The sequence below is a fragment of the Mya arenaria genome, chromosome 17 (genome assembly GCF_026914265.1).
Source record: "Mya arenaria isolate MELC-2E11 chromosome 17, ASM2691426v1".
Lineage (NCBI taxonomy): Eukaryota > Metazoa > Mollusca > Bivalvia > Myida > Myidae > Mya > Mya arenaria.
Window position 1 is genome coordinate 24,195,608 of NC_069138.1, and position 21,600 is coordinate 24,217,207.

Here is a 21,600-nt window from a genome sequence, read left to right on the forward strand (position 1 = left end):
GATGGCGTTATCGAGACGCAGGAAAAACACACATAAAAGAGTCACGTTTATGAGAAGAATGTTTGAATATTTTGTCTATTCTGTCCTAATCAGGTTAATATAATAGTATATGCCATTATTGGTGTAGCCTTACACAATAGAGTTATTAGTACTGCGTTTTTATTCGGGAGTTGATATTCGACTCAAGTTGGTTTTAAATTCAAGACGCACTATTTTGTTTTATGACGTAATTTTAACATCGCGTAATGATACTTGTATGACGTAACGTCGGAAGAGCGAAATACAGCGAGAATATTGCACTACTGCCACTAGGATGGAAACGGAGAAATGTTGTTGTTTTTTGCAATGAGCATTTCTTGCAGAGTTACGATGTGTATATATTATAAAAAAAACTCGTACCAGTTAGAATTATTCAAATCATATCAACAGCTTTTAAATGAGCCTAACATTTATTTGAATAAATTGTCGTTATAACCCAAAGACTTACTAAATAAATTCACTTCATCTATATATGTTCATAATACATTCAAATCCACTGTCTCAATAAAGTTCATATTATCTTAATTATTCCACAACCACTGACGTTTGCATAGTTTTTTAAATATGCTAATACATATTAAGATATGTTAATGCAGACTTATTCCGTAAACCACACCGCAATGATTCGGATAGCGTTTTTAAAACTCAAACCGTGTCCAATATATCCGTTATTAATAATTACTTCAAATACTGAAAGCGTAAAAGCGTTTTCTTACATAATGACTGAGTTCAAAACTAAAAACTAGAAAATTTAACAATGCTGTGTATTCGTATGAATATATTAAAACGGAAAAAGAATTATTGCCAATTAATTTGAAAATGAAATGTTTATGCAAGGAATTACATTTGGCATTGAAACAGGTTTTATGTAGCGCTAATTTATTAACATGTTATTTTAATGTTGATTATATAAAAGCAAACACTGACACCAAGAGAAATATATCAATATAGGTTTTAAAGCAATTGATTGATCTATACATACTCTGTTTAAATAATTGGACAGCCTTTAAAAGAGAATTTATTTTAATTCAAGAAGAAATACCTAGATTACGCAGAGTCAAAACACTATCGCTTTATTTCACAATACTTAATGATAAGACATAGCATTCTATAGTAAAGAGCGAATGCAACAACCAATAACTATATAAAAAGCAAATGTTTGCAATTTTGATTCGTTAAATTAATATGTATCATTTTTTGCTTTCGGTCACAAAGATATAAGTAAAATCTTCAACTGATAATGAATTGTGTATACAAATGATACTTTATCGACATTTTAAAAAGGAAATCGATTACTTTCCAAAAGGAATCTACAAAGCGCATTCTCTTCTTTGTAAAGATCAATACATGATCACTACTACTACTACCACTACCACTACCACTACCACTACCACCACCACCACCACCACCACCACCACTACCACTACCAGGGAAGGACAGCAACAATAGCAGCATCGGTAGGAGGAGTAGTGGTATGTTAAGAAGAACTAGCAGAAGCAGTATCATTAGCATCAGCAGCAGAAGCAGTAGCAGCAACAGTACTACTATTACTACTACTACTACTACTACTACTACTACTACTACTACTACTGCTACTGCTACTGCTACTGCTAGTGCTACTGCTACTGCTACTGCTACTGCTACTACTACCACTACCACTACCACTACCACTTCCACTACCACTACCACTGCCACTGCAACTGATACTGCTACTGCTGCTGTCGCTGCTGTTGCTGCTACTACTACTACTACTACTACTACTACTACTACTACTACTACTACCACTACCACCACCACCACCACCACCACCCCCACCACCACCACTACCACTACTACTACTCCTTCTACTACTAGTACTACTACTACTACTACTGCTACTGCTGCTGCTGCTGCTGCTGCTGCTGCTGCTGCTGCTACTACTACTACTACTACTACTACTACTACTACTACTACTACTACTACTACCACCACCACCACCACCACCACCACCACCACCACCACCACCACCACCACTACTACTACTCCTTCTACTACTAGTACTACTACTACTACTACTGCTGCTGCTGCTGCTGCTGCTGCTGCTGCTGCTGCTGCTACTACTACTACTACTAACTACTACTACTACTACTACTACTACTACTACTACTACTACTACTACTACTACTACTACTACTACTGCTACTGCTGCTGCTCCTGCTGTTGTCGCTGCCGCTTCTACTGCTACTGCTACTGCTACAGCGACACATATTACTGCTACTTCCACTGATACTGCTACTACCACTACTTATACTAGTGCTACTGCTACTTCTACTACTACTTCTACTACTACTACTATTATTTGCAAATTGACCTCACTAAATTAATTTAGAAAAGTGTATTCCCTACTGTTCTATTTTTTTATCAGATTTCTTTTTAAGGATCTCGAATTGAAACCAAATATGTGTACTCATTTATATACAGATTCCCACGAGAAACATAACTCGAGAAAAGTAGATTGAATTACTAGAATAAGGAACTATAAAAATGCACTTAATTTGATTTAAATGGTTTAAGGCACAGTTCAATAACAAATTAACATATGAATTTGTATTAATCAGGTTTTGTAGTGAATAAAAGTGCTTGCAAAGTATATATATCTCTAAGTAATTATAATAACATCCTGTAGAAAAGTACATGTAACTCCGGCAGTTGTATTTTTTTTATACAATTATTGTTGCCAATTCCACGTCGGTGATTTTAATTCTAAGGTATACAATTAAATAAGCTTCATCGCGCCTTCGGACATTATTATAACAGCTTCAGTTTACTTTCAGTTTATTGGCAGTATCAGCACACACTAGCCGTTGGCCTAATATAATAATCATTTACAAATGAATTATAAAACATGAATATAAAATGCCCAAAACATATTTCTCGAATGTGTAATTTCTTCCAAACTTTTTTCCGTAAAATGGTTATTATTGGCACATCATTTTATTTGTATTTAATGACAATCTTATGCTCATGCTTCTATAGTAACTTCGGCTTTCGTCCATACTTCTTTCTACTGAATTAAAAGTTACTGTTTCAAACTGCCCCATTGTTTAAAAATTCTAAAGTGAATCGTCAAACTATTCTTGATTTACGTTTTTTACAAATTCTGTGTTAGGATAAAAGCTTAACTTATACACAGCATGTAAACGCCAGCTCCACCACTTTACGGTGGTGCAAAGAAAAAGAGCTGTCGACACTTCCGTGGTGGAGCTGTGCCCTATGTTTACATGAACAAACGTGAGTATGATTTATATTTTATTTGATAATTTCATTTAACGGACATATTTCGAAAATCGGAGAATGTGGTACCGTGTAAGAACACTTCTACTGTAGGCTGGTTACTATTTCGTTTCAATATTGTGCAAACTGTGGTGCCAGGAGCTTTTCACCCGAATCAGACTTGTGCATATTTTGAGATCTGATTGCATAGCAAGTACATTTCGGTGCTTACACACCCCGTAAGAACATTCTCACGCATGCAAACATAACTGTTATGTATTGTACCTATGCCGGAACACAACACAACTAATATGCACTTCTTAAAAAGGAAAAATGCACATATTTGATACTATTTTGACTATTGATACGTTAGTTTTTTATTCAGTTAGTTATTGCGTATATGTTCAATAAGATGTTATTTCCTCGTGTGTATGGGGGTGGGGTAGGGGGATGCGCTTGCGTGTGTGTGTGTGTGTGTGCGTGCGTGTGTGTGTGTGCCGTCAAATTTAGCATTCAAAATGCGCAATGTACTATTTTCATTAAAAATAAATATCATAAGCAATTCTAGATATATCACCACGAATATATCAGTATTCTTCTTCTTTATTTTACAATTTGTTGCTAACCCATAATCATATATAATAGAAGAAGAATGTGTTTAAAGTTGAAACGAATATCATGCTGAATAACCGCGCTTAATCAGTTGGAATGACATGGATTTCGCCGGAAGGCTAGTATTTGCTTTGAATACCATAAACGATAAATATTTGCACAACAGCCTGTTTGATACATACAATAACAGCAACAGACGACGAAACATTTAAAAAAAAACATTTATTGGAAAAACACATATCCAATATAAAAAAGCTACAGGAGAACATGCTGATTTACACAGCTTCCTCTTTTATCTATTAAAGCTGCGCATTGTAAGTTAATCAGTTGTGCGAATGATAAGATCAATGAATACGTACATCGTGTTGCCTAAAGTACGGTTGCAACATATCTTCATGACATCTTTCACCGTTCATTACCCCCCTGGATGTTATTTCTAGATTGATTCATATCTTTTTATGGCACCATATTTCATGTTAAAGGGGCATATTAGAGTTACAATTGATGGATGCAACTATATAATTTTAATGCATTATAATGTTAACTCATTTGAATTTCATGATATAAAAGCAAATGATTGGGTACAAATGATAAATTAGTAGCAATGTTGTGGTCACGTAGCTTTTTACTGTAACCCCCATTTATAAAGGCTTAATTTTTTAACTGTGCACACATAATATGCTTTTCTGATTTGATCGTTTAAATCAAATGAGTTAAACATAATAATGCATTAAAATTAAATAACAACAGCACACACACCATTTTTCTTTCCTTTTTTCAAGTGTAACCTATATTGTTCCCCTCTGACATACAACGCAAACGGTCCTCTCATCCTAGTCTTAATCATTGTGCAAAAACTAATAGCCAGACGAACTTATAAGTTGATTGGTTATTCAACAGTCTTAAAATATTTTAATCTTATTTAGTGAATTTTTATATGCCCTTATTCCAGTAATTCAACCTATTTTCTCAAAAGGATGCCGGTGTGTGATAAATGTATTCAGTTTCTCAAGGGAATCTGTATATAAATGAGTACAACTATTTTGGTTTCAATTCCTGATCTTAAAAGAAATCTGATAGAATATAAAAAAAACAATAAGCAAAGCATTTTTCTTGTTCGGTTTAGCTTAGCCCATTTGCAAATATACCGATAATTAACCTAGAGACGAAGTGCAGTAGAAGTAGTAGCAGTAGCAGTAACAGTAGTAGTAGCAGTAATAGTAGCAGTAGCAGTAGTAGTAGCAGTAGTAGTAGCAGCGGCAGTAGCAGTAGTAGTAGCAGTAGTAGTAGCAGCAGTAGCAGTAGTAGTAGTAGCAGTAGTAGTAGTAGTAGCAGTAGCAGTTGGGGAAGGACAGCAACAATAGCAGCATCGGAAGGAGGAGTAGTGGTATGTTAAGAAGAACTAGCAGAAGCAGTATCATTAGCATCAGCAGCAACTACTACTACTACTGCCGCTACTGCTACTGCTACTACTGCTACTACTACTACTACTACTACTACTACTACTACTGCCGCTACTGCTACTGCTACTACTACTACTACTACTGCTGCTACTATTTCAACTTCTTCAACTGCATTTCGTCTGTAGGTCAACTATGGGTATATTTGTAAATTGGACTTACTAAACCAATCTAGAAAAGTGTATTCCCTATTGTTCTATTTTTTATCAGATTTCTTTTTAAAGAATCATTTATAAACAGATTCCCTCGAGGAACTTAATTGACTTAATATCTCACGCCGGCATCGTCTCGAGGAAATATATTTAATTACTGGAATAATGGGCTATAAAATCCACATAATTTTATTTAAATGGTTTAAGACACAGTTGAATAACCAATTGACATATAAATTTGTATTAATCAGGTTTTGTAGTGAATAATAGTGAATGCAAAGTATACATATCTTTAAGTAGTTATAATAACATCCTGTTGAAAAGTACATGTTACCCCGGCAGTTGTATTTATTTCTATGCAATTATTGTTGCCACTTTCACGTCGGTGATTCTAATTCTAAGATATACCATGATGAATTACCGTGTTTAATCAGTTGGAATAACATGGATTTCGCCATAAGGCTAGTATTTGCTTTCAATAACATAAACGATAAATATTTGCACAACAGCCTGTTTGATACATACAATAACAGCAAAGAAGGACGAAACATTTAAAGAAAAAAACATTTATCGGGAAACACATATCCAATATAAAAAAGCTACAAGAGAACATGCTGAATAACACAGCTTCCCTTTTTAGCTATTAAAGCTGCGCATTGTAAGTATATCAGTTGTGAAAATGTTAATAGCAATGAATACGTACATCGCTATGCCTAAGTACATTTGCAACATATTTTCCTGACATCTTTCACCGTTTATTACCCCCTGGATGTTTTTTTCTGGATCGATACCTGTCTTTTATAGCACCATATTTCATGTTAAAGGGAAACATTAATGGTTAACATTGATGGATGTTTTTTGTTTTATTTTAATGCATTATAATATTTAACTAATTTGAATTTGAAAATAAAATCTGAGTACAGAAGATAAAATGATAGCAATATTTGGGCGCTTTTCAAACCGAGAAAATTGTGGCCACGTATATTTTCATTGGTTGAAGAGCGCCGACTATATTTGATATGACTTAAGAAGTATTCCAACTAAGGGACAAGTTCATAAATTGCAGAAAGGTGCTTTCAATATTTTCCACATTGCATGGTAAAATATCAAGTTTAGTATATTTTTTTTTATAAAACTTAACACTTTAATTGATAATGAAACCTAAAATTATAATAGCCCTGATTATCACTTCGAAAATTTTGATTTTAAATACCTACTCAATCATAACAACTCGGCCATCTCCGAGATAGATACAGGCCGAGGTGTTCCGATTGATACCAACTTCCGCCCATAAAGATGAAGGTTACACGGTACTATTACAATATCCTTTATGTTTGTAAACTTCCTACGCAGTAATCTCCCTTGGCGACAGCAAAAATGCCGAGTTTTGAAAAATTAACGTACAGCTAAATTCTTTGTTTTGAAAACGTCATTCGAAGTGAACTCCAGATAATTCCCTCTCGATGTATAGTATTTTTATTCCCTTCTATGTACTCATATGAGTGAAATGTGTTACAAACACTTATACAATATATAAGGCAAGGAATTCACATAACATGCCGGTACAAATAAAAGGTGAATTTAATGCTATTAAAATCTATGTAGTAGACCCTTCCGAATAAACGTATGTATCATTTTGGTATAATTTAGTTATAACCGAGGATTAGCTTGGAAACCCCCCCACATAATATCTATAATTCCGGGCTTAAACTATTGTAACAATATTATTAACCATAATGTCCTCCGAGCATATGTACACCCAACACAAAACATATTAGCATTGATATAATAAACATTTTTGGTTATCTGCATGCACGTTTTTCTTCTAATTCCATTGCGCCGACTTGATGCTATGTATCAACTTTTTTCTTGTCTATATTGTGCTCCTTTACAACACAATGCCAACGGTCCTCTCGTCTGAATCATAATGCTAATAGTCAGACACACTTCCTTCATAATACTGTTGTGATTATTTTGTTTGGCATATAACCTGAGTACCAGCTTTCACGTAATCTTACCACAGTATATCCGTTGAGTACGCTTTAACTAGAATACTTTGAAAAAAATCATTGAAATAAAAGATTATTAAATCTTCATAATAGCCATTCTATATAAAGATTAAATTTCCGTACAATATAGTGCACGGTTTAAACGAGATATAAGGAAAATAGAACATATCCGTATTACACACTGTGTTTTCTTATTCCATACCATACAGTAGCCTAGTGCGCATTTGCAAACCGACTTCAACAATACTGTTTGAAATAAATAGGATATTTTATCGCCGAATTTAAAAAGATAATGTACAGAAATCAATTGTTATATTTTTAAGTAATAAAAAGACTTGTTAATTGCTTGATACTTTTGATTGTTTCATTTCCCTTCGGTTAAGGTAAGATAGAACAAACTCATCATTCGGTCTAGTGCGATATCATATGGAGATTATGATATAGGCAAGCAACGCCTACAGATCAGGCAATTAAAACAGTAATCCCTATACACTACATGAATTTCAATATAGATAGAATATCAAAGTAACATTCCAAAGTAGATTGCATAAAATAGCTCTGCCAAAAGTATACATTAAGTCCAATTTTGCAGTGAAAACGGACGCCGCTGTGGTGAAAATAGTGGCTACCACGATTGACAAGCAATCCAACACTGCCCGTTAGCGGTACTGATATTTCACTATTCCAAATTTACTGGTCGTTGATATTACGTTGATCGGTTCTGACCCAAAAAAGTTTCATATAATTTATTTAGTCAGTATTCATTTCCTCCTAGGCTTACTTGTTCAACTGGTGTCAATTGTAAAAGGAAGCATATACTTGGTGGTTGCATTTTTGTGCGAGCCAATGACAATCGAGAAGTTTTCTTAAGTTTGATCATTGATTTAAAGTTTATAGTTTTAGACGTATGCATCGAAATATAGTCGCAAGAGTATTTTCCAGGCAGTCTATTTACCACCAAGGCATACTTTCCGTAGTAAAAGTTAGCGTTTGCGCTGTGTTTGCCTTTGGCCGATGTACGCCAGCTCAGTTTTCTGTAGAGTGCAAAACTTCAACTCTAACTATATATGGAAAGTCGATTTTTGTTGCTGATACATATCCAAAAAATTTAAGTTTGAATCGAATGTTTCGTGTCACCACACTAGAACTGATTTTAAACTAATCTTTTTTTTCCCAATTACAACTCGTTTTACTCAACCACACAGAAACATGTTTGTCATAAATGTTCGTACTTGATGCAATGCAGAGAGCTATAACTATTAAAGTCGACGAACTTGAATTGACCTCTGGGGTGAAATGTATTGTATATCGGAACACCTCGGCCATCTCCACCATACGAATAGTATGCCGGTATTATAGAAAAAGAAGTACGCAAAATCAACACTTTATTGTAATGTATAATATATTACTAAGTTCAAAATGATTTCCGGTGTATAGCTGCACATTCCTATGAGTCCGTATGCTTAACTATTAATTTGAGATTACTAAGCGATCTTCTTGCACCGTTGCTAAATGCAAAGCACAGTGAACCGTTCATATACATCTGAGGTTATTGTCGAAGGAAAATGGCTGATTGCTCCGATTGATGCATTGATTTGGAACCTTATGCCATTTTATTTGCTTATGTACATACGTTTAATAATGTTGTACTTTAATCTTAAATAAGAGATGACATGTAGTTTTTCTTTTTGAGATAAATAAGGCTTACAAGCGAAAAAACGAGCGAGGCACAAACTTGATTGATTATTGAAGAATCGTCTAAGGTATGGACATAGCGTAGAGACATTTTATCAGTTACTGTAATACTTACTGCACTCATAAGAAAACAACAACATGTGAATGAAAATGCAACAACGCATGGGCTTTCAAACACAGCACACACACACGTAAACAATAACGAAGTTAAGAAATAAAATAACAAAATAATATTATTTTAGGTTTTTGGCCAGAAAAAAATCGTTAAGTATTAGTAAGATTGGCATTTAATATTCCAGGATTTGTAAATTAAGATGCAACAGAGACATACATGTGAGTCAGTGTTTTAAAGTACAAAACAAAAACAAAACTTCAAAGGCATCTAATACGACCATGAAGTTACATCACTCGCTTGTTTCTGTGAGTTGTGAAATAGCAGAAGTGTTGTCCCCTGGAGTTTTGTTTGAACAGTTGGAATGACAACGTTAAACTGTTTATAGGAAAACCTGTATTGTACCATAAAACTATTTGTCTGGTTTTGTATTGCAACAAACTGATTTTAATATAACTAATTATTGAATTGTTCTGTTAGAAGAACGATGTTTAAGTTTTCTTGATTTAGTTTTCATATTGGAAACAAAGTTATTTTAAAGAAGTATTATTAGCTTTCACATTATTGGATAACAGTATGCTAGAAATTGAATGCTTAGAGATTATAATCCCCATCAAATTTAAAAGACGGTGCCGATAACAATGGAGTTCTTTTGACCGCTTCATACATTTATAGTGAATTATGTTATACAAACTAGCTATGCCATTTTGATGCGATGATTTGTTTTAGATTGCATTGCTAGCGTTATCAAAAGAAGAATATATAGAAAAACTATTGCAAATAAACCCCGCAATCAAAACGTTGTACCTTACGATTTTATATTGCGCCAAAACTATCAAACGTTTTTTAGTTACAGACAGAGACAAAGTTAACTCTAGAATAGATTAAGTCATCAATACTGTTTAAGAACAATTATAAAGAAGACGAAGAAGAAGAAGACGAAGAAGACAAAGAAGAAGAAGAAGAAAACAACAACAACAACAACAACAACAACAACAAGAACAAGAAGAAGAGTACAAGTTATGTATCATCCGGTGCATACACATTCAATTAAGGAGACATTGCCCCTGATCAAATAAGAAAGAACAACTATATTTCGCGACCAAGTACATCATAAAACACTTTATATTTATTTAGTTTACCAATCTGGTAATGATATTACTCTGAGCTCTCTTTTGTCGCATATAATACAAAACATATATACTCGTGAAACTGCATAGTTATGTTGGTCCGCTGTTGTGTACATTCCATTCTAACAAGAATTATGTCCATTTAGTTATTAAAAGGTGATCTGAAATTGATCGCGTCGCATAAACCATTCCCTGTTTTCGAGCGGCCTCTGTGATAGCTCCAGTTTACATCCAAATATCCTAGAGAAACCTAATTTCCGTATCTCACATCGGCATCGTCTCAAGAAAATGGTATTAAGTTATACGGGTAATAGTCTATAAAGATTGTGATTTATTTTATGTAAATGGGAATATTTGTGTAAGCCACATTTTTGTAACAAATGTACATGGTTTGTATTAAACAAGTAATTTATAATAAAAACTATTGTATGCAGATGGTCAAGAACTTTTATATTAGTTTTCTGTCAGTGCTCTTATGTTCTGCTGATGTAATTTTCAAAATACAAAAAAGTCTTGTAAATTTCAATTCGATGCTTTTATGTCTTAGAGATACAATCGTGTGTTTTCTTATTTCTTTATGCAACCTGATGCCTATTTTTCTCAAATGTGAACGAACCACGTAAATACTCTCATTGAAGGATAATAACATGAATTTTTCCGAAAGGCCAAAATTAACTTTCAATAACACAAACGAGAAAATATTTAATGTTTTAACCACGAAACAAACGAGGAAAATACCCGAATAAAATTGTTAAATTTTACCTAAAACAAATATGTCATAAATTGTATATGAACATTTACTAAGCAATCGTTTCCCCAAAAGAGCAATCAAGGCAACCAATTGTACGTTAGTTTTGCGAATATAAAATAACAATCAATGCGTCCATGTAGACTTGTCAAGTTGCATAATGTAAGTATGCAGCGTATAAAGAGGCTATGTCGGCACACACGATACTTATTTTGTTATCACAACGGCACCATTTTTTAAAAAATCCACAAGCATTTCGACACCTACGATAAACACTTCTTAAACACAACAATACACGATCCGATAACAATTCTGCATCTACGATACGCGTTCCGATAACACGAAGACACCTTCGAAACATGTTTCTATAAAACTTTGTCACTAAAGATACATCTAAAACAATCTAAAGTGATTTTTCTGAAGTTTTGAAGTGTCTATAAACTTTCTCTCGAGAAACCTAATGTTGTTGTATCACAACATGTTCCCATAAAATTTTGTCACAAATGATACATCTTTCGTTCAAACCTCGGCACATGCAGAACATGTTTTGATATCAGTACGACAAGTACGATATTCTCTTTATTGCACTATGGCACTCACGATAACAAATCGGCATATATGATACACGTTCCGATTAAACTACGACACCTTCGAAACACACTTCGGTAACACAACGGCATCCACAATACACGTTTAAATGGCACATCAGAACCTACAATACAGGTAACAGTTTGGCACCTACGATACACGTTCCGATAACACTTTGGCACCTACGTTACACGTTCCGATAACACTTCGGCACCTACGATACACGTTCCGATAACACTTCGGCAACTACGATACACGTTCCGATAACGCTTCGGCACCTACGATACACGTTCCGATAACGCTTCGGCAACTACGATACACGTTCCGATAACGCTTCGGCACCTACGATACACGTTCCGATAACGCTTCGGCAACTACGATACACGTTCCGATAACACTTCGGCACCTACGATACACGTTCCGCTAACACTTCGGCACCTACGATACACGTTCCGATAACACTTCGGCAACTACGATACACGTTCCGATAACACTTCGGCACCTACGATACACGTTCCGATTAACACTTCGGAAACTACGACAAACGTTCCGATTAACACTTCGGCACCTACGACACACGTTCCGATTAACACTTCGGCAACTACGATACACGTTCCGTTTACACTTCGGCACCTACGATACACGTTCCGATAACACTTCGGCACCTACGATACACGTTCCGATAACACTTCGGCACCTACGATACACGTTCCGATAACACTTCGGCACCTACGATACACGTTCCGATAACACTTCGGCACCTACGATACACGTTCCGATAACACTTCGGCACCTACGATACAGGTTCCGATAACACTTCGGCACCTACGATACACGTTCAGATAACACTTCGGCACCTACGATACACGTTCCAATAACACTTCGGCATCTACGATACACGTTCCGATAACACTTCGGCACCTACGATAAACGTTCCTATATCAATAAGGCACACACGATCCACACTTCGTTAACACTTCAGCATCGACGAAACACATGTTCTCTTACTAGAGCACCCATCCTATTACACATTCCATTAACGATGCACAAGAATCGTAAGGAAATCAAACGACCAAGATTCGTTTTAATGATTTTTTTGGTAATAAAGAAATGGACAAATGTTTATTTGTGATGAAATAGAAACCTATTAAGCAACATGTATTGTGATGCGCGAACAGGGGCTATCGAGGATGATACGATGTCATTTTATTAAGTTTGTTTCTACTTCTAATTTAAATTCACATAGGCGGTTTACTGCTGGCGGGTAAAACGAGATTGGTCTACGGTATAATACGAATTACAGAATGCAATGAAGTTAAGGGAGAATCAGACGACTATGTTCCGATTATTACCCGCAGGATACTTTTTCTAATATGCTTCATTTCTTTTTTTATTTAATATCACTCTCCTATTCAATTACCCCAGACGAAGTTTAAGCTAAATCAAAATGTTCAAATCGTCTCACAAACAAGTATTAATATAACCATCCTAGACCAATCTTAGAAAGTAATTTTCTGTTATGTGTGTTTTTTTTATCAAATGTCTCTTAAGTTCTGGATTTAAAACCGTGCACTATGTGTACTTATTTATGTCAAGATTCCCTTTACTTGTTGAATTAAATCGCTCGGAAAATACACTTTAAAATTACAAGTTTTTTTAATTAAATAGGCAAATAACATTTGTATTTGCAAAATTTTGGTAACAGTGGTCTTTTGATAGTAGAAAATTCAGGCAGTATGGTACAGTAGATAATAATAATCGACAATTAATCGTTTTCTGATAAATACTACCTGTTAGTTCTGTAGTTGTGGTTTTCTAAATAAAACTTGACGTCGATATTTAAATGTTTCGTACTAAAATGGCGGGGTTTTTTTGGTTTTAGGTGCTATCAAACGATCAAAATATAGAAAAAGATTTCATTAATATCATAACGAAAATGACTGCAATGGCATAAATGGAATTGATAGAGTATGAATTTTCCCAAAAGTCCATTTCAAGCTTTTAAAAAAATAAATAAGAATATACTTTTCAGAAGCGTATTAAATACAAGAGTATAATTGGAAAATTAAGGATGATATTTTCAAGGGAATATTTGTCCTCCTACGCAATAACCGACCCCGTATAAATGTCCCACTAGAACTATTAAAGCTGCAAATTGTAAGTTAATCAGTTGTAAAATAACAGCCAATGCATCCATGAAGCCTACGGTACATATGTAACATATTTTCCTGTCATTTGTTTTTAACAGTCAATGCATACATAAATCCTATGGTACACGTGTAACATGTTTTCCTGTCATATTTCGTCGGAGTTTTTTCTGGGATAATCATTGCTTTATTTGCTAGGATGTTTAATGTAAATATGGGTCTTTTTTTAATATTTACATTCGCAGTCTTGGTTTCTGTACGATAAAATTTGCGCTCAATTTAAATAAACCAGTCGACCTTTTGTGACCTGTATAGGCGGAATTTTGCTATAAAAACCATGGTCATGCATATATAAAACACAAATCAAAATTCATGACAAGCTCGAAGATTAGTACAACGAAAATCATTATTACCACAAATAATTAAGTAACAAAAATGGGAAAATATAAGGATTGATTCTTAGCGCGCTCCATGGATTTTCAAAGTCACGGTCGAGCGTTGATACTGCATGAACGCACGAAAAATAAGAGTCAATCCTTAAATAAAGCCTAGTCGTGATTATTCTCCTTATCAATAATTATCATTGTGCTGATTCTACTACTGGTTCTGCATTTTCTTCAAATACTCGTATTTAAATACTCTTAATACCAATACGACTTCTAAAACCAGCATTGCTGGTACCATCACTACTACCACTTCTACAACTACCACTCCTATAAGTAATACTTATTCTACTTACACTACTGATTCTGCCACTATAACTAATATAACTACAACAGCAACTACACTACTTTCACTAATGCCGCCACTGCTACTACTACTACTGCTCCTTATATTCTTACTGCTACTCCTCTTAATGCTAATAATACTATTACAACCACCATCGCAGGCACCAGCACCACAAGAACCATTTTTTAACTATCACTTATACCACTACTACCACTAATGCTGCTTCAATATATATACAATATAGATAACGCTACTGTAAACGCTATATGTTAAATCAGTTAAAATAATTTAGATTAGAATAATGATTGGTATATTTGCAAATTCTGAAGACTGATCTTAAACAATTTTCTTAAGTGATTTCTCTGAAGTTCTGAAATGTCTATAGACTTTCTCTCGAGAAACCTAATGTTTTATCACGCATGCGCATCGTCTCTGGAAAAACAGATTAAATTACTGGGATAATAGACGATAAACAATGTACTTTAAATCAATCAAATTATATTGGATAAGGCTGATACACTCACCAATTGACATAGATATTATGAGGCAAGTTCTTTTAAATTGAGTTGTGATCGACAGGTTACGAAACACTATTTGTACGGACTCGGTACTTGTATTTTGTTGTGTGCACTACGTCATTCAGGTTTGTGCACATTTTTTAATAATGATTTAAACGAAAATAAGATTAATGGGATTATTGCTAGTAACGGCGCGCCAAGGAAGTATGAGTACAAGTGAAGTGGACTTTTACACATGCATTTACTTATTCGTTTAAGAACACGTACAGGTCGTGTTTCAAAACCTTATTAAGTTCCGCAGTTGCAATTTTCTAAACACACTATGTTTGCCCATTTCATGTCAGTGCCTACTTATAATAGAGACACATGCGTACATTTTCTTCGTTAGGCGGCAATCACATAACCAACTATGAAAGATATCATATATGTTTTAAAACCAATTACTGAATGACCAATCACCTTATTGATCTTAATTAATTAGTTAGCTGCGATTTTCCTCGAAAGTCCGGTAGCTTTTACTAGCATTTTGTCACTAAACGATAAACACTTGCACATAAGTATGTGTTTGACACATCCAATAAAAACAACTAACGACGAAACACTCACCAAGTTTAATTTTGATACCCAAGGGTCGTCACCATGTTTAAATTTCGAAGACTTCCACGTTGGTAGTCTAATAAGGTTCGTTTTAAAAATCTGGACAGCGTTTTCCTTTTTTAATTTAAACGTGTATGTTCTATAGTGTGTATCATCTCTATCGCATGAATAGTTTATTTGGAGTACTTATTGCATTTAAATGTAATCCTGTTGTCCTAAAACATATTTTAACCAAAAAAGAAGAAGATTGTATTGTTCTAGAAAATGGGTATCTTCTTAAAATGGCTTTAACTATACATGTTTCACACTTTTTGGTTACTTGCTGTCTTTTATGGAAGTTTGATATACATAAACAATTAAGAAAGGTCATTTCTACCTCAGTCCCATGCTACGCAAAATATCCTCCATAGAAAAAACCCGTCACCATCACAATTATATTTCTTCAATCGAACAATGTCACTCATTTCCTAATGTAAGCCTTATCTGTATAAAACAAAACATTAAGTTTCAGCAATCGGAAATTCTACTGTGCTCTTAAAGTATTTATAAGAATTAATAACAAAGGAAATTTACATCTGATTAAATATTTAAGGGCTCTTTACATATCGATAGGAAGAGAGTTATACGTAATCAAATATGGTTAAGCAAATCTATGTTGACTTTTGGTTTAGGTTACCTAATTATCGTAAGTTTTAGAGGGTCCACCTAAATGTTTAAATCATTTCCATATTGATTTTCAATACATATTAAAATACAGAGAGAAAAGCACGTTCTAATACAGAGACACAAATACCCACATAAATCAAGCAATGTATTCATATGTTCCCAAAGTCAGAGGCTTTAGTTGGATTAATGACGTTTGTCGTTTTATCCAAGAGTTATTAAACAAGATCATGCCGTATCACGGTTTTGGCTACAGCGCTTGTGGAACAGTATTTATTAGCATTTCACAATGAGACAAAGACGCCTCTGCAAGAATTATAAGAGACAATATCCGTGTAGTTGTTAACCACGCATGCAACGCACATTTCTCAGAAAATCTTTGTTAAGCTGTTAAATACCGAACATGTTTAAATATGTGGTAATCAAGATCATTATAGAAAAAAGCGCGCCGCGGGAAGAGCATCGGCGATCGGTTGTTGTTTTATTTTAAATTTAACAAGAGGACAAACCCAACAATTACTAAATCCAGGGTTGGGAACCTAAATTAATATGAATATATTGTCACTTGTGTTGAACATATATTATGCTATGGTAAGGTTCATTTATTCATAGAATTGGGCATAGCAGAGCAATTACACCACAGCCGTGTTTTCACTTGCAGCATGTGAGCACAACGTCATACTACGTTCGTTGAAAACTGTTTGTGTTATTGCAATGTTCGTACGCACCGACGTTTACAGCGATTGCAACGACACCATGCCCATGACAATGATTTGAAATTTTCATTGAATATCAGACGAATTGATCAATGTTTACAAGCTTTTGAAATAAATTTTAAAAGAAAGACAAATCCGACCAATATGTTACACTACTCGTTGTCTACTTATTGTTGCATGGTTTGGACGTTTTCTCCACTGACTTTCAAAGAAAACAGGTACGTAATTGTTCGTAGCCATGGGGCGAATAACTGTTTTATAACTCCGACACATTTATGTTAAACATTTGACCTAATTTGTTCCGACAAGAGTTGTTCTGCAAATATATTGAACAAAGTAAACATGACAAACATGGCATTTTTTCAAAGTAAAATGTTTAACTTTTTTGAGATTAAAATTGTATCATCTAATTAGATTTTAGACTATGACAGGTTCCCTGAGACCATGCTTATAGCGTTCCGATTTCAATTAACCAAATGAATTCGGACAGAACCATTCATGTATGGTACCATGCCCTTTATTTAATTTCACCAGACTAACATAAGTAATACATTACTGAATGGCGTTCGAAAGGCACCTGGGTGTTTGTTATTATTTATTTTACCAGAAAGTATGAGCGCAGATCGACCTTCTACTTGCATTGTTATTTGCTCATTGAGCTCGCTTGAGAAAACTGCTAAAAGCTTCGCGATTAGAAACAGATACTAGTGTCATCAATGTTAAATTTCAAGAGACCATGTTAATGTGCTTCCGATGGGACTGTAACTCACTATTTCTAGAGACTAAGACCTACACCATAACCATATTTCTTCGCTGAGCTTATGTTATTCTTTTTTAAATATTGTGGCGTAGCAATACATTTAGCACTACAGTTTATCACTGGCATTCAAAAATGCTTTATTTTGCATTCACTAAAATAAATAACAAACCTTCCTTCCGAACTGGCTCTCCGGCTGTAAAGCTGGTGTGTGATCGGGTTCGTTCCCAAATCGTGGCGGGAACCCAGAATCTTTCCTCACCATATTCAGGAATGGGTGATATAGGACCAGAACCCATTCGATTTCGGGAGTAGATAATCCATTCAGTCTTTTCTTCGTCGTCTACAACATGGTCTCCCCCTTTACTGTCATTCGTTTTTGGCACGAATTTGTTCGTTATTTTACTTAATCCTTTCATTAACACTTCCCAAAATGTCTCTTTGTCATGACCGCCTTTTGGTCTACTATTATGGTATTCATTTTCTATCCGCAGGGAACTAGATCTGTTGTCATGAAAATTATGAAGAATATGCATTTTTTGCGGCTTTATCACTTTTGGCTTATGCAAGTCTATTTTTTTGTCATCGGAATGATCCCCATCATCGCAGTAAGTGTTAAGTTCATCAGCAAATGTAACATTGGTCCTTGGTCTTCGAAGCGTTTTACCTTTTAGAAACTTGTGTTTTTCTTCTAATGTTGATTTTTCAAACCAGTTTAGATCCCGTTTCCGCGAACATACAATGTACAGCAATATTATGAACAAAGATACCAAAATAGCTGGGAAAACTAAATACATCGTTGCCCTCACAGCGCGATTTTCAGTGTTTTCAGAATTCATTGTAAAATGTCTTGAATTTATCAAAATCAACTAGCACCAAATGCAATTAGAAAATAACAAACCTTTTATTTGTCTTCAAATGAAATCAAAAGCACAAAACAGTGACCATACAATTAGGCAAAGTCGAAATATATTCACAAAATGAAAAGCATGGAACTATTCTGACATTCCAAACAATTGTTGTACAACCCTAGAAGTCCTTGTGTTATATTCCAACAAACCAAATGTATTTACATATACCATGGCAATTGTTATCTTTTGTTCTCTATCTGTGATGAATTATTAATTTCAGGCATTTCTGGCATCAACGAAACATGAGTTCAGAGGAAAATTACATGCCATAAATAATTGCAGATTATCCGGATTTTATTGTTGAATTAATCGTCTGTCGCCAATAACGTTTCATGCATAATTTCGACGAAAGGTCACCGGCATTGTTTAAACTGTCCGTGGACTGTAAATGGGAATGTCATCATGTCATAAGCGTAGGGAAATGTAATATACTGTCAAGCAATAATACGATATCAATCTAATAATATGAATTTAATATTTAGAGTTGAGATGTATTTTTTTTACTTTTATTACCGATATATTTACAAAAGGACAATGGAATAAACAATTAAACCAATGTAGCAAGAACTATATCGAGTAACGAAATATTAATGTCTAACACACTTGTACATTAAACTAGAACCACACAACAACATAAACAACTTACACATAAACAAATTATGTTTGTGTTCCGCAAAGAAGCAACCAAACAGGCCCATTTTCTCCAAAGATCTTAAGCTAAACATGTTTAAGTATCGTATATCCTTCGGCCAATTACTTGTTTAAACTTTATTATGTAAAAAAACATTGCATGTCGTTTAAACGACAATCCTACGGGCAGTTTTAAAAACAATAACCAGTTATATATTTTACTACGTTAACTGTATCAAGGGCAGTTAAATAAAATAAATAAAACGTACGCTCGAAAATGGACTTTTCTTGACGGCGATTATAAAGAGCGAACGCCATGGATCAACGACTAATGTAAGGGCAGCAAACTGTAAAGGTTCAAGTAAGCTACAATTTTAAATGTTCAAGAAATGACACAAACTTAAAAACTATGAAACAGTGTAGAAATTACTATAACTATTGTGTTCGGTGCACTAAGCGCACTGAAAAGATATATAACGGCTAATAAATGCACGACTTTTGGCACTACCAAACCAAAAGTTTTCTTAAAGAATTTTAAGAATCACAAAGTCAATATTTATTAAAATGCCTTTGTTGAGCATTTCAGACATCTCTTTGACAATTCAAATGCTGAAAACAACGAGGAAATTGAAGCATTCTTGTGAAATTTTGACAAATAACAAGACATATATGCGACTAGTTAGGCTCTAGATTTCCAGAAAGTGACATTCGAAACGGCATCAAACATTTAAAACGAAATCAATCGACCGATTTATACAAAGTATAAAATGAATATTTTATCGAATGTTCCAAGCAAACTCGACCGCTGCAGATATCATTTTATAGTATACTTGATGCTGGGACGAATCAGAACCAGGTGGTTTCGAGTATCTATTTTGGGCCCTTACTAGCGCAGGGGCGATTAAGAATTAATCTTTTTTGTTAACAAATCGAGGGCCATAAGTTAAGTGTTCGCATTTTTAGCTAACAACTAGTGCAGCCGGCGCCTCATACAGCCCACACTCAAAGCCGGCCATGTTAGTACTTGTTATAGCATACTAGGGTTACACTTACCAAATAGCTAAAGACATAACAATAGTTGCATTTTAAAGGTATATGCTCACTTAGGTTCAGGCATTCGAACGGCATTATCGTACAACAAAGCGATACCGCTAAGAGCACAGCTCTTAACATACCTCCTTTACTCTTGATACCTTATTATAATGGCGGCTGGCGCTTATCTTCCTACTAAGCTAACCACGGGCTGGTGTAGCGCTGATTACAGCATAGCTAGCCAAAAAAAGCAGTATCCTACACAACATTTGATACATTAGCATAATTTGTAGTGTCAATTAGGAATATTTACACTAATGGTTATACGGAATATGCATTCCGGCTCCTCCTACTAATGTAATATTGACCGTTTGGCGCAAGATGCACACCATATTTCTTCGAGGTACTTTTGATGAGTTGTATTGGCTGGTGCAATGTATATCAAAGGGATTGTCACTTGATCATTATTTGGGCGGTATGATATTGTGTCAACTGTCAACACTTGTGTTGTACTTTCCATCAAGTATGTGATCACTCGCGTTCCAATCAACGACGAAATATGCACGGACACCTCCACTGTACTAGTCATTGTTGGAAGTCGAATGTTCGCAAACGCTTAGTAAAATGCCAAAAACACAACATATCTCTGATTGAATTATCTCACATTACGCTATAGAACTATGCACAAAATAACTATTCGAGACAGTTGTTTGGGGGTATCCATCTTTGTTTACATCCGATGTGACAGGTAATGCGAAACGTAACGCTCAAAAGAACTTTTTTTCTCAAAGTTATTTAAGCAATAGTGTTTTGTAGTAGATAAGAGTATACATATGTTTCATGCGGTGCACTTCTTGTTTTTTTCTCAAAAATGGGGAAAAAGGACTTTTGTTGTGCAGAAGGTTGTAGTCATGAACGATCTCGCGGGGCAACATGCACATTCATTAGAATTCCAGGAGAACAAACGTTAAGGACCCTTTGGCTAAATAAAATTTCAAGAGTAGAAACAAATTGAACAAAATGAAAAGGTTCTCACAAAGTTATGGACACCAAGCAAATCTTCTAAATTATGCAGCTGTCATTTTGAGGAACCACCGCAGGCA

At 34.8% G+C, this 21,600-nt stretch overlaps 1 protein-coding gene across 1 annotated transcript in view; it reads right to left on the reverse strand.

Annotated features, from left to right (window-relative positions):
- LOC128224489 (synaptotagmin-1-like) overlaps nucleotides 1–18,814 on the reverse strand; it is a 60,385-nt gene extending 41,571 nt beyond the window's left edge. The window contains exon 1 of the mRNA XM_052934336.1: nucleotides 18,097–18,814. Within this exon, the coding sequence (XP_052790296.1) occupies nucleotides 18,097–18,763 (667 nt within the window). The 5' untranslated portion in view covers nucleotides 18,764–18,814. The remainder of the gene's footprint in view (nucleotides 1–18,096) is intronic.
- Between the last annotated feature and the right edge of the window lie 2,786 nt (nucleotides 18,815–21,600).